This window comes from Synchiropus splendidus, chromosome 9 (genome assembly GCF_027744825.2).
Source record: "Synchiropus splendidus isolate RoL2022-P1 chromosome 9, RoL_Sspl_1.0, whole genome shotgun sequence".
NCBI lineage: Eukaryota > Metazoa > Chordata > Actinopteri > Syngnathiformes > Callionymidae > Synchiropus > Synchiropus splendidus.
This window is the reverse complement of record NC_071342.1, coordinates 24,352,294-24,375,171: the sequence shown is the minus strand read 5'-3', so window position 1 is coordinate 24,375,171 and position 22,878 is coordinate 24,352,294. Positions and strand designations below refer to the sequence as shown.

The 22,878-nt window shown below is 46.3% G+C and overlaps 1 protein-coding gene across 1 annotated transcript in view; it reads right to left on the bottom strand.

The window, feature by feature from the left end:
• The window catches only part of LOC128765258 (homeobox protein Meis1), a 72,600-nt gene that overhangs the window by 24,539 nt on the left and 25,183 nt on the right, over positions 1 to 22,878 (bottom strand). Inside the window, exon 8 of the mRNA XM_053875847.1 lies at positions 10,486 to 10,631. Coding sequence (XP_053731822.1) covers positions 10,486 to 10,631 — 146 coding nt within the window. The remainder of the gene's footprint in view (positions 1 to 10,485; positions 10,632 to 22,878) is intronic.

The following is a 22,878-nucleotide window of genomic DNA, read 5'->3' as shown; positions in this document are numbered from 1 at the left end:
TCCTCCCCCCTCAGCACCCTCTCTATCGTTCAGTTCTATATTTAGCTAAACTATCTCATGTTCCTTCCCTTTTTGCTCCCATCTCCATTTAACTCCTCTTGTTACTGTTAGCTGTCATCTTCTTCCCCTCCGACATCCAGAGCTTGATCTCCTCTGCCAAATGTTTCTCGCGTGGTTTTCACTCTGTCCTCATCTCGGGCAGCAGAGGGCCTTCTCCATCAGTGCACCACTTTCACAAATCAATGACTTAATCTGTTGTAACAAACAAGTGAGCAGCACCCAGAGCTGCTCTCCCTGCCTCCACCGCTGCACAGAGAGAGTCCAATCACAACAGGAGGACTGGCCAAGAAAGCAGAGCACGAACACCTGATTTCAGGAGTTTAAAAGGTGCCGCACTGGTTTGGCATTTTCCCTGCTACGCCTTCAGCTCTCTTCAGCACCACCACCATGAGTTATTGCCGGTCTGCACTGCCCACCTGCTTCACTAGCTACCGATTCTCTCACACCACTGGACACACAAACACATCGGGTCCATATCCAAGCAGACATGTTGAGATCAAATCAAACATCTTCCAGACACCACAAGTTCTCACCGTAAAAACATCAAAAAGCAGCGGCATGTTTTGAGTGTTCATATGTAGTTCCCAGAAGGAAAGCTATTCTTCCAGTGTTTGTTCCCGCAGCATGGGCACAGACAGGCACGCGTACACCTGACTGCACAACCTTTCCTCATGCAGAAGCTCCTCGGGTCACCGAGCCACTGTAAACACACAAGCAGCCGGTTTCTACACGACACAAGTGCTATCAATGTGTACAGTCGCCATGTTCCTCTTATACAATCAGTTTACCTGCTCATTTCTATGGTACTTTTCCTGAGAATTACAACCACCAGAGTCATGTTGGACATATTTTGGATTTCTCCCATGAGTCCTAAATCACTGGCCGCTCTGGTTTGATTCTGGGTTAGACATCAGTTGAAATCTGTGGGCGATTTATGACGGCAGGTACAAAAAGCAGTCCCTCAGTGATGTTTCTGCAGTACTCCACAAAGCTAACGTCAATGACCTCCACGCAACATTCAAATCAAGGTGCAGAAAAGGTCAAACAGCTGCACTTACACTTACAGAGTTTCAGATTCAAATGGAAGTCAAGTACCACGTTAAATTGAAGGTTTATAAAGAGACATATTGGCAATGGCGCCTAGAGACAGGAGCCATTTAAAGAAACCCTTGATAAGCACTGAACATGAATGAGAGAAATTCTTCTTTGACCTTGAACTCAACAGTTCCTGTTCTTCATGCTGCTAGTGGGGAAAACAATTGCCCTCCCTGCTCTCCATTAATCAAGCAGATGCTTGTCAAACAACACAACCCACACAGTTTTGGGACGACACTCAGCTCGTGGTCATTAAAACGGCTCTGAGTGGCAGAGAAACTGCGTGAGAAGGAGTGAGGGAACGGCAGCGGAGTCAGGAAGGCAGATGCCATGCATAAAAGATAGGAGAGACCCTTATGGTGTTTCAGAGAGAAGTGTTTTGTTTGAGACGGAGTGGAGGGGAAGGAGAGAGGCTTCACGCTCGGGAGAGAATACAAGTGGGAGGAACTGAATTGATAAATTAGTTCAGCCAATGTGCAAACTGATTACCACGATGGCGGAGCAACTGGAGACGTCGAGCACTGGCATGCAATGACTCACAAAGGCACGCACGCTCGCACACACGCACGCACGCACACTTGCACAAGACACATGAAGCTGACACATATAAATAATAGCACAAATTGAATATGCTATCTCACACACACACAAATGCACAGAATGTATCTAGGGCAGGCTGCTGCAGCGGCTGTAAGTAAAAGGTATCGAGCTGCTGACTCCAGCCAGAAAAGATCCGGCAATCCTCTGGATCACCAAACACAGCCTAATGGATAATGGCTAACAGCTAGCACTAATGTGATTTCACACTTTGCAGAGTTAATATATCACCGCCTGAACAAAATCATGCTACACTGAGATGCTATGTTAAACTCGCTTTCCTAAAAGCTGCTGGCTACCACAAATATTTCCGCAGTTCTGATGAGCTAATTTCAACATTTGGCCATTGGAAATCCTTTTTGTCCGACACGGAAGTTCATGTCTTCACACAGTCACAATTCTCTACAACAGTGGACCACAGGGAATGTGTGCAGGGACGTTGACAGGAACAGAAACAAGGCAACACTCACAGAAATAATGCAAATATTTACTTCCTGAAAAGCAACACATACTGAGTTACATCAACAGTTACATTCAACATTTTGTCCAACATGATTCTAGAATCAAATACTGCACAACTTGCATCGAAAGTTGGTGAAACATAGCAGAGCATTCAGCAAAAAAGAAAAAATAAGTCACACAAACCAGAGTTTCCACATTAAATGTGTTGGTCTGAAACCTCTGACCAAGTGCAGAAAGTCACTCAAATAAATCAAGACGTCAACATGAAAAAAAATGAATTTGAAGTGTCACGCTCGATTAAAATAAAAATACCATTGAAAGGTCTGATATGAATTTGAGGTCACGCCACCCAAGGCTTTAACAGAGTCCCTAACAAGTGAACATAACTGCTGACCGCCATGACTTCATCACCACTTGCTCTGAATGGAACCAGCCTGTAATTCAAAGTGTCAGCCAGCCTATCTGTGATCTGCAAGTGTTGAATATGAACATTCCATCAGGAGAACCGCAGACTTATGACAATATTTTCCCCAGGCTCGCCACTCACCATCCAATAAATACCAGAGCGGTAGAGGGGAACTCCACACCGCACCCAGGTGCTGACGTCACAGCTGTGTGAAGTGCACTTCCAAATAAGTGAAGACAAAAGACGTCCCAGCCACTCGTGAACAAAAGACCATTTCGCATGTCCGTGTTCTGGTGTGTAGCCCACAAGCGTGTCTCAAACAGCAGATCATGAAAGTACGGCCAGAGTGAAAGACTGTCGCGGCACGAAGCTGTAAATCTCTCCGATTCACTACACTGAAACACACTCACTTTCCCAGATACGACACAGAATTAACGACGATAAAGCAAGGCAAGCAGAAACTCAGGTTTCCTGTCAGAAGCCTGCCTCCACCCTGCCTCTGTGTCCTCCATGCCCTTCAGCGCTGCACTCCTGATGACCAACCTTGGGGTCTGTAAAGTTCTCACGTTCCCCGGGACGCACGCCGGCCCTCCTCTCATCGAAGGCCAGATCAACACATATGGCTGCCTTTGGCCCGAACATCTTGGGGGAGTTCATAGGTGACACTGATTAAAACTTTAGCCTCCTTCTGGGCTTTTAAAAACCAGCACAAGAAGTGAAAACCTGCACGCTGGACACAAAACTCTGATGTAGCCATAAAAGCGGTTTGGTCTTTTTAAGTCAGACCAGGGCAAAGCACGGCCTGCAGCCCGCTCACTTACAAATGTGTCTCACTCTTTTATTTTCAATACGATTTCAATATCATATATTTGTGCCATTTCCTGTCTCTCAAATGCATTGCAAATAGAAACTGATTGAAATGCAAGACACGTCCAGAAGCCTTCCATTTACTGAACGTGAAATAAGAGCCAAATTTTGCCCTGTATTTATACAGTGAAATTTCATTATTAGAGACAATATGACTGTCAACACTTGGTCCCCCTGAACCCTTAGCCCCCATTCAGTTTTCTCATCAGATCAACAATTTTTCTATCTTCCTCGCCTCCTTTCATTTGGCTCACACACTGACAGTGCTCAGGGATACGTTTGATATTTTATTTATACATTCTAAACACTGAATGTAATGGAGCAGCATGAATGTGTATCTGTTTCCAATTACAAATAAAAGACAAATGGAAATAAAGAAACACCCAAGATTCAAACAATCCGGTGTGTAATGCTTTTACTTGATTACTTGAAGGTGAACATGAGGTCCTTCGAAAGCCAACTGTGCACAGTCATGTGGAAGTAATGAGAACACACAATTAATGTCTAAACTGATTGGAGTCTAAGATGTTTGGTGATAAAATCTACCACCAAAGACGAAGCGTAAAACCACGGCTGCGGATCCAAACTGGCAACGGGGCAACGCAGTTCCAATTTCCTCAATTTCGATCCATATACAACTGAGTTTTTTTTCTTTAGACAATACTCTAAACAAGCCATTCCCCGTGCAGTCTTGGCAGGTCAGACACACGGCGCAACACCACAGAAACCCAAACTTATGAATTTCATTAAAGAGGGCATGCAGCTATAAAGCAGGCCAACCACATCTAGGAGCGGCTTGGCCAAGCTGCAGAGCACGTTTAAATGAAAAGGTAACCATGAGAAATGACGCATTGCTACATAACCGTGACTCTTAGAATGCATCAAACTATATTGTTCAATCATACGTGAGCATTAAAAAGTCACCATATCAAACTGAAAATGTCTTTTAATGCAGTAAAAACCATATCAAATGATGGGAATATTGCTACTAAAAGGGAGAAAGCATGTTGTCAATTTGGTTTTGATGGCGCTTTCAGCAGGGAATCGCCAGCTGGACGCAGCTTTCATGATCTCAACTTTTGGTTATGACTATCATACAACAAAACTTTAAATTCTGGCTAATGGCCCCAAAAGTCACTTCGGCAGGACCGTGTTTTCGGAGGGATAAATGATGTGAAAAGTCACTAATGCCTCTGCAAACTGATACAAACAAAGTGATCCGCTCTGAGCTGACCCCGTCTGCCATGTGTCGCTCTGCTGTGCCCTTTTATCCTCCAATTCATCTACACATCCATCCATCATTCTGTCCATCAATCATGAAACAGATGGCTTTTCTGGAGTCCATGTCAGGACATGCCCTGGCGATAGCATCAGCAACTCCCTACACCCACGCCTCAGAACCCCACATAATGGACGCCGGCGCGGAGCTGAGCAACGCTGCCGAGGTTTGAGTTGCATCAACCTCATCAACAAAGCATCGTGTCCACATGGAATAGTTGCAAGTGTGTGAAATGTCATTTTTGTGTGTGCGCAGGGGTCAGTTGACAAAAAGAAGCCCCAAAAGGGGGGCTTTGGTCTCAGGGGCCTGTCAAGTAGGATAATTGATGATGTTTTCATTACAAGGTGTGGGGTAACGTGGGGGTGGGGGCTCAGTGTGTGTCTAGTGGGGGTGGACAGGTTGACTCAGCTGCCTCATATTTGACACCAACTACTTCTAAATCAGAAGGAGCATGTCATGAACCTCTGGATTTTCAGCAGCTAAGCAGCCACTCAATGTCGGGCAGGAGCACCAGAGCTAGCAGGAACACGAGCCAAATCTATTCCCAGAGATAAAGTGTCTGAATCACAGTGAAAAAGCAGGGAATAAGAATAACCCTTGTTCTTCTCTGGCGCTCTGTCCTGTCACAGTGTCACGCCTGTTTCTGGCAAATCTGTCTGTCCTCCCAGTGACGCTTTGAAATCTTAATACAGTGGCGCCACAAATTCTGCTGCCACTCCGATTGAATTAAGAGCTAATCGGAGACACCAGGCCACCACAGCCACCACAGCACACCACGGCACTGTCGAGAAGGACATCCCCTCTTTGTTGTTCTGCATGAACAAATACATAAAACACAGTCAGCTGATGCGCTTCAGCTACTTCCTGGTGCCTTTCAGAGTCATAAACCAGGCGTCCGAGAGGCTTCAACGCTCATTTGGAGTTATCCTTCGTGACATTTTTAATTTGCCCATCAAATCACAAGTGGAACAACAATCATGGGACCAGCAAAACGGAAAACATTCATCTGAATACATGCTAAATCCAAACTGACAATGCTGCTTGTTCCTGCCTCTGACTCACATTTCGCCATGTTTCCACACCATTGTGTCGACATTGTAATGATGTCATTACTTGGGATTCACCCAACATAACCATCAGAAAATAAAGTATCTCAACATATAGCTAAAACCATATCACTTAGGAATTGTTCTATTCTGACATATTTTCTTAGAAAACGTTTGGTCTGCATCTGAAAGATTTGTCCAAATTATTATTATATTTCATGCACTAGCATTTCCACTTCCACTTGCGTTCGTTGTTCTTTATTTATTCCCGACGTTTTGACTGAACACTAGCCCGTGTAATTATCAGCAACGTAGGGTCCATCTGAAGGTGTTGATCCAGGAGCTGTAGCGATGGCCTCCCCTCACCTCGGCGGCCTGCTACCACACCCTATCTGGATTCTTTTACCACCCAAAGCCCAAGACAGCACGACTCCTGGCCTGCTCTGCCAGTGCAGAAATGAATTATATCGCTTTTCACACCTGTTTCTGGTCAAAACTGCCGGCTGTACGCTGCTGTGTTGAAGCAAAAAAAAAAAAACCCACGAGGAGAGAGCCCCCACCTCAGCTACATCTGCGTACGCGAGCCTTTAAATTAGACTCTAATTGTATTAATGCAGGATTATGCCTTGCAGTTTTTTTTATATCCCCTCCCAGTGCATTTTACACATTTTAAAGGGTGAAGAAGAAGGAGTAGGTGGGGGGCGATCATTGAGGGTTGGCTTCTTTTATGGGCTGCGATCACGGCTGCCCCTGGTTACACTCCGTCTGCGTACAAATAGGAGGGGAGGAGAGCCAGAGCGAGAGCCTGTTAGTGATAATGTGTATGTGAGTGTTCCCCAGCCTGCCAGGCTAATATACTGATGCTAACATGCAGAAAGCCGAGGCTCCTGCGCTCGCTCTGGCACACACACACACACACACACAAGATGGGGGTGAATTCCATCTAATTACTCCATCACATCATTTCACAAATTGCCTTCTCATTGGGGAGCGGAGAGCAGCGAGCGACGAGCGTTGGGGATTTGACGCCTGAGCTTTCATTTACTACTCATTTCTTGTTAAATTAAACAAGAAAATACCATTTAAGAGGAATGTGGAGGGGGTGAAGGGGCTTCCCTGCTGAACAATGGAATTAGGAAAAGAAGAGGATTCCACTTATTCGACTAATGTTCCGCATCTTGCTGAGACACTGAGCGGCTTGTCGTTCAAAAGAGCGGCAAGTGTCAAGAGGTTTTCAAGGCACCCAGTCAAACGCCGTTCTTGGGAGCAGTGTATAAAGACTTCATAATATTTTAGTTGTAATACACAGAAAGCCATTTTCCTTCCATCAATGTCTGAGTTTTATCTGTTTGTCTCTTGAGTATAGTACTTCCAAGTACATTTTATTGAACTCACTAACTGAATCTATTAAAACCCGATGGCTATTAATGTCTCAGATGTTCAGTCAGCACATATCTGACGCGCCATCTCTCTGAACAGATGAAATGAGTTGAGGGCACTGACTTTGGTCAGCCGCATGTTTAACAGCCTGGTTCTACAGCAGCGAGTTCTGTCCTCGCTCCGAGGCCACACGGCCAAGTTCTCCTGATGGACTTGTCCCTCAAGAGCTGTCAACAGCCGATGAGCTCATTGGGCGTTTTGGAAAGAGACGCTCAACAAGCTGCAACTGTCATCATCTTCACAAACCCATTCAAACCGCTCGCTGTGTCAAGTCTTCAGCGTTCCACTGCAGGACATTTTACATCTCTTCCCTCTTTGCTATTCGACCACTTCATCTGACAACCACTTTGTCTGTGAAGTTGTGACAATGTGGTTAAATGACAAGATGTCATCACGCCTTCCCTTCAGTTTGGCCTCTGGCTGCTGGTCAGTTCCAACAGTCATTTTGAAACATTACCACTTGTTCATAAATCACTGACTGGACACAGACCCAAATATATTTCAGGCATACTCAGCACGAGCCTGCCCTGCATCCCCCGACCCGCAGCAAGGATCATTAGCCATCACAACTACCCGACTGTTGATGGAACCATCTTTCCAACCGCCCCACAATGTGTCTGACAGTCACAGCGTTGAAGCGGAAATCAAAAATCTACCAATAATTTCTCTTTATAAATCGACATAAATATATCAACTGTCTTTTTAAACAAAGACAGCAGAGACCAAACTTGACGTGCAGGTCGAGCAGAGCCGAGTCTCTAAGATGTGAAGCAAACAGTAGCGTGTGTGATCATTCTGCCTTCATTGTTGTTGCCAATGTCTCTCTTACACACATCAGCTTTTGTCCTGTTGTACTCTAGTCAATAGACTTAAACAGTGAAAAACATTTAGTTTTAGTTGATTAAGAAACCCACCATCCTCCACCAAACAGATATTCAAATAAGCCTGATGTGAAAAGCAGAGATGTTTGACTACCATTTCTGAAATCCAGAGTCTGAATGACTGCCACCTACCACCTACAACGCTGGTGCAATCACAGCTGCAGCTCAACACCCACCTTCCCCTTCAGTAGACTGGAACCCCCCGAGGGCCCAAATGTGAGGGCGAATCACAGGAAATAAACAGCAGGATCCCCATTCTTCCCAAACCTGTTATTTTCAGTACAGGCAGTACATATGAAATGCCTTGTTCAACCGCAGGTTGGTCGATAATGACGGTAAAAGAAACACTTAAGATGGTGTTAATAAAGTTAGGTGTACTTCACTGACCATGAGTGAGCCCAGTCTGCTTTGTTCTGACTACAGACTATACAGATTCAGGACTGATCTTTGAGTCCACATGGCAGTAATTCAGGATTTGTTGAAGACCATCACCTGGAATGTTCTGCGCCAGGGAGCCCACTAGGAGGCACCAACCCCAGCCTTATCTTCAGCCTAGCTTTATTACAACAGTCCTGTCGAAAAAACTTTTGTATCAAAGAAGACGGTCACGTAACTCAGTAACTCTCTTGTTTCACTGTAGCCATCACTGACCACGGTCACATGACAGTTGAGCAAAACAGATCCGGTGCAAGACCAGACTTACGGAGAGAAATTTGTCTTCGTCAGAATACGCTGCCCTGGTAATCCATCTGGATTAAGCCGGCATGTAACCGGATGCTCGATTGGACAGGGCTAGCTGAGCCAGTGTTAGCTTGTGCTGCGCCTCAGAAGTCAAAACAGAAGCATCGACTGCTCAAGAACAAGTGAAGATGATCACGTTATACAGAAGTGGCAGCAACAAGATTTACAGGTCTTAAAGAAATTACATGAATGTCGCGGGACAATTGGAGCTAGCTTGCATTGCTACGTCACCAAGGTCACACGTCATCAAAGCAAACTCTCCAGTTTGACCACATCCAAGTAGGTCTGTCCATCAACTACTGTTCATAAACAGCCAAAATGGTTTACAATGCAAACAAAATATGAATTAGTTTTCTTTGGACTAAGATCAATGAAGCTATTGTTTAAGTTATTAAGATAATCTACGCGTGCAAACATGGTGACAGCCAACAGGATCTACATGTTAACTTCATTTATCACCTAAAACTTGATATTTGATTCAGAGTGCATTTGCTACAGCTGCCAGCTTGCTTGACCGTCCCTCCGGAGAACAACCCCAGACTTTCTTCAGGATCTAACACTGCAGAAGCGTCCATCAACACATGGTGTAACATGACACAGTAGGTGTGTTGTGTTTCACCAAATGTGAGCGTGTGTGTGCGGGACTGTACTACTGGAGGGACAGGATGTGAGTATGTTTGGAACACCTTTCCTCTGTGGCCCCAAAGGTTTCAGGTGTGTACGGGTGGAGGTCAGGGAGTGGGAGGTGAACCAAGTGTGTATGTGAGGTGTGTGTGTGTGTGTGCACCGTGCCTGTGTGAGTGTGTGCAAGGTGATGGGAAGGTTTTGGTATGAGAAGAAGATTAGAATTTCCTCATTTCCCTGTTGTTGTTTTTACATATGAAGTTCAATATCAAAGTAGGTGCGAATTGTTTTTGCTATTAACATGACAAAGCCTGGCTGGTCTCGAAATACAAGTCAAATGGTGTTGAAACACACTGACCAGCAGACAAACAACTAACAAACACTGAAGTGGTAATCCAGTCTCAACCACCATAATCCGCTCTGTTGGCACACGAGGCAAACGCCCAATAAGCGAAGCAAACGGCTCTGATTTTATGTGTCACAGTAGATTTGAAACATGATTGTGTAATGTGATGCAATATATTCTGGAAATAAAAAGGATCCAAAGTCTGCATGGTTTTGGCTGGGGCCTGGGCGGGGAATGTTCGTGTCAGATCATTTGTCTACGTGTCAGCAGCAGCGCTGGAACCCGCTGCCGTCATCGAGCGAAAACGACACATGCCGTTTCCAGCGTCCGCAGCATCTGTTAAATAACAACAGATTTGTTTTTAATAAGGCTCATCTATGGTGCTGTAGCAGTTCTGGCCGGGGGCTTCAATCTGATTCACTTTCAACAGATGAGCGGTGAGAGCGCGGGCTGAAGATTTGGGTCTTTGAAGTGCTCACCGTACGATACGTTGTGGAGGAGAAGAAGACGACTCTGGTGGTGGTGTGTGGACGAGGGCTCATTGGTGTGCAAGAGTGTCGGACAAGAGAGAGAGAAAACCTGCGTGTGTTCGGAGGGTGATGTGAAGCCGCGGGGAGCGAATGCAGCTCCGGTGGACTCACCGTTAGGTGCTGGAAGAGCCACGCTCTCATGATGTTGGTGGCCACTTTTGGGAAGATCCCCCTCTTCTTGTTGCGTTTCTTTTCTTTGTCGGGGTCGTCATCGTCTCCCGTGCTCGGTGAAGCCACGCTGTTGTCCAGGCCGTCACCTGTCACATGAAGAGACGGCGCCGATCAGACACACCATTTGTTTACTTCCTTCATTCGCTGTGTTCAAAGGGAATAAATGCGATTTCCGAGGAATTCTGGGGGGCTTTGACACAACAATGGCAAGCAGAGAATGGCTAGAAAACAGCACCTCATAAATGCATTCAATTTTAATACATTTATAAATAACCCTGCCTTTCATTTCTCTCTCCCCCCTGCCACTTGAAAACACCCGCGTCTTTCTGCGAGGAAGAGAGGGAGAAGGGGAGCACAAAGGACTTGTAAGGTCGCATTTCCCCACTCACCCATCCAAGCCCGTGCAGAATTGAAAATGACAGAGAGATTTAGTCTTTATTATCCTGAGGGGAAAATAGTTATTGAAGCGTCGCCCCAGCGCCTCCTGCCATTTTACCTTAGGTGGAAGGAGTAACACGGCACTACAAAAGGGGAGGATGAGAGAGGGGGGGCGGCGGAAAATAAAAGCAAAATAGGTGGAAAAAAGGAAATCGCAGGCACAAACAGCGCTAACAAAGCTAGCTGTTTTTCATAACAATGGCATCATGGCTGCTTACAGCAACCTGTAGGGCTTTGATAAGACTCTATTAAGGCCAGTTAACCTAACCTAAGGGGAGGCAGCTTAGGGTGTTAGAGCCGGGAGGAAAAGTGAAAGGAAGTCGCTCTGCGGGCCTTTTCTCCGCATTCGGAATCAACAACATGAAGCCATTCAGGCACACTAACCCACAGCCAACTACCCAATTACAGCAAGCGTTCTATACAGCCCGCGTGGAGGCTCCTTCATCTGGGGCGGTTATTATCATTATTCAGAAATATGAGCCTCCCTCAATGAAGATGACAATCATGAAAGAAACAGGTAAACAAGTAGCTCCCCTCACTGCGGAAAAAAAACAAAACATTCCACCGGCTGATAACTGACTTTAGTCCCGCATCACTTCTCTCTGCTGGAAGTGAGCAGGAGGAAAAAAGAAGTGCACAGAATAGGATCCAGTTATTTATTGATTACACACAAAGCACTTCTAAAGCTCCCGAGTCTGCTGGCAGTAGCAGGAGAAGATAACTGCACCAGGCTAGCTTGCAAGAAGGCGACACCCCGCACCTAGGTAAGCCCCTGATTCATCGATAATTAATGGGGATGTTGGCGTTAATCTGGTTGGAGATGACTTTTTTCCAGCCCGCCACATCAATGGAATAATCAGCGGCCTAAAACCCAGGCCTTTGCTCCCCATTACCTCAGGCAAAAGAATTCCTGAAAGCATGCCTGGAGGGCACCTGAATTATATACACCATTAGGAGAGCGAGGCTCTCACAGATCCATACGCCACGGCACTCTTGGCTAGTGCTCTCTCTCCAGCAAGTCAGGCCGAGGCAGATGCATATGCACACGCACTCCGGGCTCACTAATGAAGCTGGTGTGGAAGTGGAGGTGATGGTGAGGAGGCTGGCTGGGGGAGGGATGAAACAAGGGCTTGTTTTCCCACAGATGTTGTGATACTGACTCAAACGCCGCCCACTGCACTGCACATTAATAATGCACATATGCAAAACACTCGCTTCAACGCGGCGCCCATCAGCCAAAACACAACAGTTCGCCAACAGTTTGGAGCGCACGTTGTTGCTGCTCTAATCTGGGCCCTCAGAAGTTCTCTTCCCAGTTGATATGGTCTAGACATCCTCCTTAGAGGAGGATGGACCAAACTCTTCCGTGAGCTTATCTTTACATTTATGTCTCCAGTGAGAGGATAGAGAAATGACAATAAAGGCTGAAGTAAAGGCAACACCAAAGAAGTAAAGGTTAAAGAAAAACTTCATTCATCTCCATCTAATAACGGGAAACAAGCTGTTTTCTCAAAAACGAATTAGATTAAAGTGCGATTAGCAAATCAGTGAATCAATCACAGGGCCTGTAAACAGCCGCAACTGATGCACAAATCCCTTCTCCGAGCTACTCTGCTGTGCTAAAATCATTCTCGTCTTGCAGGCTTGGGTTACATCATTAGCTCGGGACAAACGCAGCCCAGGCTTAACAAGTGAGTTTTCTCTCTACCAGGGGGCAACACACCCACTCCTCTATTCTCCTGCTGCATCTCTCTGCCTGGTGGAAGAGACGGGGCGAGCGGCGGCTGAAGCCTTGTAATCTAAGACCAGATTTTCATTGGAAGCAAATGCTTTCAATCCGTTGTAAAGACCGGCTCATGTTCAGCAAAGCCTACAATAACAAACCTAGGGGCTCGTCCCGTGCGAGTTGGGAAAACAGAAGCAAATGGCAGGAGTTGTGCAGCTTGTAGACAGACGGAGTGAGTGGGTGCGTGAGTGAATTAATGAGAAGAAAGTGCACAGATAAAGAAATATATGGAGTTGGACCTAAATAAAATGACAACTCCATTTTAGTGAGCTAAACCCACTCGGTCATTGGAAGCTGAGGTGCTGCTATAGCTGGAAGCAAGTCTGACGAGGAGACTTGTGTTTCCATGGCAGGGCGGACTGACCTGGTAAGCCTGCCACGACTTGAGGTACGAGTTGACATTCCTACTTTTAAATCCATCCTCACTTGGAGGAAGTACCTCATGTTAAGTCAAGCATGAAAGGGCGCCAAGTGTTGAGCTTTAATACCTGAATCCAGCCAGTCAGTGCCACTGTGCCAAGCGCCCGAACAAACCGGCCTGGAGTCGGAATCTTTTCTTTTCAATATTCTACCTCAGTCAACTGGATTCCATTGAGCTCCTAATTACTCCACACCACCACTTCATTACTGACACTTACCTTATCAACACTATTGATTTATGCTGAATAAAACCATCCAGGAGCAGTAATGATGGTAATTAAAAGCCTTGTGTCGAATGGTAAGGACCTGTTTCTCCAAAATGGAGCGTAAAATTCAATTTAAATGAGTCACTACGTGACAAAGGCCCCTACATTAGACCCCACATCACCATACAGAAGCACTTTCTTCCAGGTTGAACATGCACTGAAACTGATGACTCGGCAAATGAAATGCGGAAACTCTGATGAAAGCTAACCATGATTTAGAAATTCTTGGATCATTTGCGTCAGCCATATTACTTTCCCATGAGTCAAAGAGGGAAACCCAAAACCCTCGGAGTATTCCCCTCCTTCCTCTTCCTTCGAAAAACTCTGGTCTGACCCGCAGACACTTTCTTTAGCTCCAAGGAGAAAGAGAACGGGGAAGGGCCGCCAGCTTTATTGGCATTTCCATTTTCACCGCAATGTGATACCAATCGCCTCGGCTGGGTCTGGGGCTAATTTCTGCTTTTCTTTAACCCCTCGACCAGAGAACGGGACAGATGGAAGAAGAAAGAGTGATATGGGAAAGGTGTTGAAACTGTTCTTGGCAGCCACGTTGTTGAAATGTCATCTCCGTTACCTCCGAGTGTGAGCAAGGCTGGAGACAAACATGAGGTACGAAGAGATGCATGGATCACTTGAAAGAAGTTCCCAGACGGGCCGAGACAGGGAACTGCAACAGTGATGACTTCAGACTAAGAAAAAAAAAAGACCTGTGGTGGATTTTCTTGAACATGTACATCAGTCAAAACTCCCACTCGTATTGAAACACACACTACACACAGAGGGTCAATATTACAGCAGGCTCGGACCAAAAGGTGCCACAAGCAGTGCACCAAGAGCCCATTTATCGAACTTTAAAAGTCCACAAGCATCATTTTCTTCCAAATACAGAAGGCACAAACAGGCGTCATCTGAGGTCTGGACATCCACTGGAACAGGCTGGACTGAAGTTGCGGAAGTGTCTGATCAAGACTACTCTGCTGCTGCCTTCAGCTGGACAGCAAACAGTGGGCAGAGGGACCCACAACCTGACGGAGTCATGGCTGAGCCATCCTTCCTGGTGCACGGTCTCGGAGAGGAAAGACAAGCCCAAACGCGTTTCTCTCTCACCCAAAGTGCCCCATGGCCAATCGATGACCTCATCGCTGTCGTTCACCGAGTTTTAAAGTCAGTCATTGCAGGGAGCAAGTCCATCTGTTGACAGGCTGCTACTCTCAAGTGTGTACATCCAACCAGCTCCAGTCTGAGAGAGGATAAGCCACAGGCAGCACTGTGGGCGCAGCGATCGGCCATGACAGCGATGGAGGAGGGGGTAACGAAGGCTGAATCAATGAAGGATGCTTCGGGAAGGGGGGGACATTCGTGTGTGAAAAATGCATGCATGCATGGATGTGCATTCGTCTGTATACGTGTGTCTATCTCTGTCTTTCTTTATGCATGTGTGTTTCAGTGTGTGCCAGTGTGTGTGTGTGTGTGTGTGTGTGTGTGTGGCAATTAAGGAGCAGGCCAGTGACTGGAAGGAGCCAGGGGCAATTGGAATGCCCCGGGGCCAACCAAGGAGAGGAATATTTTATCAGTCCCCTTACATGCTGTATACACAAATACGCACTCGCACACAAACACACACACACACAAGAGCAAATAGATAATGACTTAAAAACTAGGTTAGCGCTCGCCAAGCATATTTCTCCAGTTAGCATTGACCAACCAGAGCCTCATTCAGCTTGTAATTCTGACAGACCGCAGCTTCTACTTCTCGCTCTCTGGATGGTTTGTCTTGTTCCATTTTTACCCCGTCTTTATTCCCCCAAAATGACTCACTAATTAAAAAGGGTGAGAAGTGGCAGTCAAAGAGATTCCCGAAACCTTCTCCCTGTGTTCTCTCTCTCCATTGGCTCGACACATCTGTGTCTCAGGGCGCACCCTGACATTATCAAGCACTATCTAGGCTAATCTGTTATGATCTGATTATGAACCATCTCTCAGCGTAAGACGCCGATCGGTACTACCTGCCCCCTCGGAGCGGGCGAACGTGCCATTCTGAGGTGTCAGCCATTTTTCTGCTGCCTGGCAAATTAACAGCCACAAATTCAGCAGTCAGTCATCTGTGAACAGTGATCTTGTCAGGCAGGGGGTGAATTATGACATTTAGCTCGCTAATATTTTTTTCCCTTCGTAAAAGCCCTGCCTAGATGGGGAATAAGGGTTATGAATATTAGCTTTGTGCCAGATGTCATGAGTGGGATCCTGTGTGAGGAATCATTCACAGATGGCTGGAGGTTTTTTTGAGGGGGGGGGGGATACTGTGAGATGTTTTTGCAAGACTTTATAGGCCATGGATGGACGGCGAGAGACAAGAAGCGCAGCCAGCTTTTAAATTTATGACAATGCATTTAATCTATGGGAGATCTGTTGTGAAAGAAAAAGTGTGAGAGCAAGTGACCTGGAGCTGATCTCTCACGGGCCACTCCTCGAGTTTCACACCCAGAGAGAGATCACACAACCTGGGGTTGGCTGTGCAGGCTAAGCCCAGGCCTCAGGGGCCTGCTATCCTGTTCCACATGGACTCTGCACATCTTAAATTGTCAGGCGAGAAATTCATATGTACACACAGGCCAAGACTGATAACATGATACATGTAGTGAAGTATGCTTCTCCACAAACCCTCCACACACAAATCACCCAGTTCCCAGGGATCGTCAGAAGGGTAAAGACATGCTCACAAGAGGGAGCAGGGAAGAAGAAAAAGTGCCGTTTATTGTATTCAGGCCATTCATGGGCACTAGTCTCGGGGAGGGGTGGACAGGGGGTTAGCCGCCAGTTAGGGGGGTTCCCTTTGCAGGGCTCAAGGGGACCCTCCCATATGAAAAAAAATGGCAGGAATTCCTTCCAATGCAATTCCCAAGCAGGAGTGCTTTTGAACGCTCGGCGCAGCAGTCATTTGAACACACAAGCCTTTTCCAAGGATCGCTGGAGATATAACTTTCCTAAAAGTTCTGAACGGGCACAAAACACCCTCTGTGACCATCGCTGTTTGGAGGAGAAGCAGAGAGAACCCCCCCCGAGTGTTCGCAGATAATGTCATGCACTGTTGACAAAACAATATGGCTGGTCTAGACTTCCCTTCCTGCCTTCCCTGCAGAAACACTCCACAATTCTTCACATCTCTACTTCAAGTTCAGCCATCACATTTGGATCGCATCACTCTGAAGCCCACATTTGTCTTGGCAGAGCTCACAGACAGCAATACACTGAACAATAAGGTAGGCAGAGAAAGCTGTCATCAGAGAAGGGAAATGGAGGTCTTTCAGGGTAAACAATGGGGCGAGGGAGGACTCATTGTTTCCTGTCATCAAACAATCGCAGCAATTGAAGTGAATTCTCCGGCACTAACAAAGCAGGTGAGCTCGACTGATGACAACCTTCCGCATGCACGATGACAGATTCAATAACCAGCTGAGTCACTGACCAGATTCATTTGTAATTAAAGCACAAAAGACAAATCTGAGTTTGAGCCACGTCTGAAGCTTGGAAGACTCAGAACTCAGGAGACGTGTCAGGTTGGGATCAGTCAATAATGGTGCTGGGCGTGGGACCAGTCGTTTTTTGTCGGATTAAAAGAACTGAACAATTTAGTTTGATTAGTTTGGCTGTAATTAGGTCTGTTACTGAGTCACTGAATTATTCGTTAATATCATTTGTTATAATCATTTGCAGAGTTCAACTAAAGTTCATCTCGATTCAACACTTTCGTCTTGTGAAGCCAGAGACTTTACTGTGCAGAGACAGAGTGGCTTCTGTCTGTAGATTTGGGTCGAATGTTTTAAATGTTGCTGCAACCATCAAATGAAAATCTGTCTTCACTTGGCCTGAAGTAAGTTAAAACACACTCGTTACATGGCTGGACTTTATCATTACAAGAGTGCAGTTGTGGATTTCTATTTTTCCAATATTGTTTGAGAGTGCTGTGGTGGGCTGTGTGGGAGGAGGGGACCAGGCCTGTTGACATAGCCATAGGTGATGGCAAAAATGTCAGTGTAAATGTGACTGCTCTCTCTGTGCCATTTTCCCCGTAAAGGGTCATCACCACAGGCTGCCTGACACGCTGGAAACTGCCTGCAGCACGGGCACCGGCACGACATTAAACTGCCGTCCGCCTGCGTGCACACACAAGACGTACACAAACACACACCGCGGCCGCCTTTTATTCCCACTTCCAGATCAGTCGTGAGAGGAGACACACGGAGAATATGGGCTAAAATGAAAGTGCAGGGCAATGAATTCAGCCTTTCATGTTGAGCACTTCTGCTGTGTAACTATTGATTTTTCCCCTCTTGCCATTGTGTTGCTGTCTTTTTTTTTTTCTAACCTGCCGATGGAAGGTCTGAGCAAGTTCAAATGGGAGAGGCCACGGATTCTTCGCCTCAGTGGAGGGAAGCCCTCGCATAAACACCTTTAAGGATCTTCAAATTGGGCCACTTCTGCTGCTTTCTCACACTTAAATCTCACTCTCTTGTTGTTCCTCTACCTCTGAAATGGCTTTTGACACCTTTCACCCAGCCAGCTTTGGTGGAAGTGCACAGTGGGCACAGAAGGAGTGAGAGAGGGTAAAGGGAGTCAAATGAACTATGAAAGGGGGGGAAGGGACGGTGGAGAGGACAAGGACTATAACAAAAGCTAAGAGCACTTAAGAGCACAATGGCAGGCTCCTTTCCAAAAATCAGCTGATGTGCTGAAGGGCGTTCCAAAGTCCTTCATCGTGGCCTCACAGAGAAGGCGGCCAGCAAAGTTAAAGAAAACCAGCTTTTAAAAGTCGCTGCTGTAACAGAAAGAAATAACTTCTCAGCCAGAAAAATCAACGTTGAGAAACAGAGCTACAAACGCAACTGACTCAGATTTTGACAGGATTCAAGTGAGTGGCCTGTAGTAGCACCTGTGTACAAGTTCTTCTTCTGAAACTCCTCGAGAGTTCCAGCGTCACACAACGGAGCGGAAATAAGAAAGAAAGAGTGGTGGAGTGATCCAAATTTTAGTCAAACACGGCTGTTAGCCTGGGCTCGCACAGATCACTCCACTTATATTTCTTCCTTGCAAGCTGGTTTCTCAACACCAGGGCAGGGCTCTTAAGTGACTGCAGCTACACTGGAACACCATGGACAACTGAAAATAATCTCATTATGCTAGCAAATCATGAACACACGGCATTGTTCTTAGAATGACCGCTCAGCTGGTGCCCGTGCTGTGGACTAGTTGGGCAGCTTGACGTGGAATCTAACAAGCTTCAGCCTGACCCGCGGCTGACCCTGACCAAACGCTCCCTCCCTGTCCTGCTGACATGGATACCTGCTATAGGGATTCAGCTGATAGATAAAGTCCTCAGTCAGCTTAGAGTAGAGGAGGGCAGGATAACAAATACCTGCAGGTAAACATGAGAGCGGGAGGGTGGGCCGAGGGCTAAGAGAGGGCGTTGACTCGGTCCGTTTGCCGAGCAACACAAGGCAGGCCACTTGTGGTGCACACACTCAGGAGCGCACACACATTCGGAGGTAACCCGATAGACCCTTCTTCCTGCTACCCAGTGAAACCTTAAGAGATAACTAGCGGTGGGGTGAGATTCTCGGAGCTGATAACCTTTGGAGTAAGAGTGTTAAACGCATCCACATATACAATGAGCATGCGACTCCCTTCAGCTCCCTCTGGTCTTTGTTCAGTCGAGGCGGCAGAGAGGTCAGACTCTTACAGGAAGTCACCCTCCGAGAAGCCGGCCCTGGCTGAGGAAGTGACATGGCGGGAGTGTTGGACCAGCCGCAGGGGGCATATCACTCACGGCCACATGGGCCCACGTTCCGCAGGAGGATCGCTGCCATTAAACCCGCTCGCTTCCTTTTCCTCTTAACCCAAAGGCCTTATCTAGGCTGCGTATGTGGACACTGATAGGACTACAAATCCCCCCCATCCCCACAAACCCACATCCTGCTCGGATGGAGGACATTGTGACAGGGAGAAGGAAGTACAAACGCAGCTTTACTTTGGAAGGCGTATCTCTGTTTGTCTAAAAGTTCAGGCTGACAAAGGGATGCTTCATGCTGTAATAAAATCCCACACATGTGTGGCTTTGTTTACTCATTAAAAATTCACCCGACACCCAAAATGTAAATAAAACAAGCAAAAGCTGTTTAAAGGAGATGCTTGTTTCTTCTACCTCTGATTACAAGTGGGTGCTGATCCTCTCATAAACCCCCTGTTATTCCAAAACAGTGACAGCTCATGCGTTATTATTAGCCTGTGCCACCACAGTGCCAGCATGCCAGTATTATCTAATACGGACGAGCAGCTCACACAGAGTGGGAAAATCCTAGGTTTATCGGTGTGTGCTTGACTCAGATGCAGAAAAACACAGACATTTTCCACATTTAAACCAGGCAAACCGTACGCCCCTAAATCTCAACACTTCTTTATGACTATAAGATATGACTCGAAGTCACCAACCAAAAACCACGCTCCTATTCTGTGCCTTGTTTCTCTTTGTCACAGAAGTTCGGTTGCATTCATCTCTATCAGGATCTAGTGGATGGAGAGTGGCCACCAGTCTGACTTAGAGGGGCCCTACTGTACACTTCAGCAAGACAATCTCACAGACTCAGAGTAGCTTTGCAACAAAGTGATTTTAGTTTCAAAGTGCTTTCTATAGGAAGAGCAACGGCTGGAGACAAAATCACGTCTTCACTTTCTTACACACTTTTAAATTCATGTCCCTCTCCCTCACAGTCACAAACACCCTTCCTCATCTCTTAGGCAACAACAGAACTGCAGTTTAGAAGTTTTTTCCAATTCTGATTCTGATTGATTCATCCCAACTTTTTCAATGCAATTAGAGAATCCAAGACATTTGTGTTCTGGAGAGACACATATAAGAAGCATCGACCCACTTTCAGTCAGTGAAAAAGCTTTAGGGGTATACAGGTTCTGACCAAAAAAAAAAAAATGGCGCTTCTGCTGGTGTTTCCCTGGCATGAAATTGGCTTTGTGTGGGTGTCGTTTGGAGAGTCGGCTGGTAAAGTCTCCCCTTCCTTTGTTAGGAAAGAGAGGGAGGGGGGACGCTCCATGCATAATGGTCTTAGCCGGGGAGGTCTGGAACTGTGTCCATAAATTGAATTATTTCAATTTGAGGGAGAGAGAGGGAGAGAATAATGGAGAGTGCCTGTGTGTGTTCATTTACATGTGAACATTGGCATGTGTGGACGCTCTGAGACTCATTTTTATTCTTCTACAGCGCTCACATTTACAAGTGAGAATATCAACCGAGTTTTGGGAGAGAAAGCCCAGAGCCACCAAGCAGCTGGTTACAAGAAAAAACCTGCTGGTCATGACAGTTTCCTCTCTGGAAATGACAGCTTCAGCATGGCACGTCTCTCTACGTGTACACAGAGATTAGCCTGCGACTATTCACCCAGCAATCCCTCTGAAGACAATCAGCCGTGAAGATCTTAAAACAAAACACCTTGACGAAATGAGTCACAAGTTAAAACAGCTTCTTGCATTAAGAAACAACTGTTGGGGGAGGGGTGGAAATATTCCTGACACAATATAATCGCCCGGGAACCATATGGCAAACTGGCAGCAAGCTATTTATCCTTATCCTCTTTGGAGGCTAAAATTAGCACTTTGCTGTTTGTGGCTTTAAGCCGGGCCACTGTGATAGAGGCTAATAATAACATCAGCTGGCACCACTGCCGTGACATCATCGCTCGATTGTCTCTTTAGAGATCTATCGCGCCAAATCATCGCTCACCGGAAGAGCACTTTTTGGATGAATTCTTCCGCACAATTTGCCGGGAGTATTAATATCATGAAAAGAGCAGCGCTGGCCTCTGAGTCAACCGGTCCGGAAGGCCAGGATTTCCTGAACACGGTCCCCCTCTGCTTGTTTCAGTGCGAGGGATGGTGGGGCTAATCTCTCCATCGACAGCCTAAATAAACACCGTTCCATGGATGAGTGAGCGACTTGCTGTTTGTGTGTGCCAAAACAACGCATCCTCACTAAACCAAGGGCTACGACGCTGGTGTCTTGGCCCCCCCCATGGCCCACAGCTAGTGCCCCACTATCCTATCCTCACCATGTTCTCTCCATTTTGCTCACAGCACTCGATCGGTCTAACCAGTAAATGTTGACCTTCATCAAAGTGAAAGCAAGAGCCGGTGATTCCAGACCAGATTTCACCTCCTCAACACAAACTGACGTGTCAACAAAGAATAAAAGCATCAATCATTTTCAAGTCATATTGTCATGTATTCTGTGTTTAAACAAACCTCAGACTTCAGTCTTTAACATCCTCGACCTGTAAAGCAAATGTTCTCTGGTGCATGTCTGAAAGGACTCTAATCTCTAATAAGGGAAAACTTTCCTGTGATAATCCCTGCAGCCAGGCAAAAAATGCCTGTAAACACTATCTTTTAGAAAACACCAGTAATTGGACATAAGCAGTCGCTTTCTCACCAGCTGCAAATTAAAGAACAGTGCGTCGTGTAAACAAACAGCCAGAATGTGTCTACATCATTAGCACGCCACGATTACAACACTGGCGCTGAAGACACCTCCCCAGTCTGAGTGCACGCGCTCGCAACTGCAGATGAAGCCTCTTTTATTTGAAATGAATGATCCAGAAGGCACAGTATGTTAATGTCAGATTCGGTTCAGCTATAATTCGGAGGGAGGGAACAAACGTGTAAGAGCCTGAGGTTGGATCTGATGATGCACATCCGTCATGGGGAGAAAACATATGCGCGGTGGGGGATATTCTATACACACAGATTGAATATGGATTCATGTAAATTGTCGGGCCAAGGCATGTGTAATGGTCGCGCTGATGAATTTGCATTTCCTTGGTCATGCAAACATGTCCACATCGCCGAGAGAAAACCAACAAGAGAGACACCAGAAAGTGAACCAGCTTTACGTCTGTTGTGTTGCAGCAAAGTGAACCTCACCACGGTGCTTCCCAGAAAACATGCGTAAGAAGTTGTTGTCAACAGAAAATCAACTGGCTTTTCTGTACTTGCTTATTCTGGAAACCAAGTGGTTTCAAGCTTTTTAGAGGTCTGACGCAATGCTTTGTAGTGAAACAACACAGGAGCCATTCATCCCCGGATGCACAGATCACCTCTGGGAAGCCATCGGTTTGAGTTTAAGAAGTTGGTCATTTTGAAAACGGTGACCTCAAGTTGACTCGCCAAATGAGTTCACAAATTCATTCTCAGCAACAGATTTTCTTTGGTCTGAGTCGACAGTGCTCCGGGCCTTCTGTCTTTCAACCGCAGCTCCTGTGAGAAAGTGTTCTTCTCGACTGGGAAAGCAGGTGAGTGTAGCGGTCCTTCTCTCACTTGAGAACGTACCTTCCAGTGTGAACACATCACCCATGTTGGCCT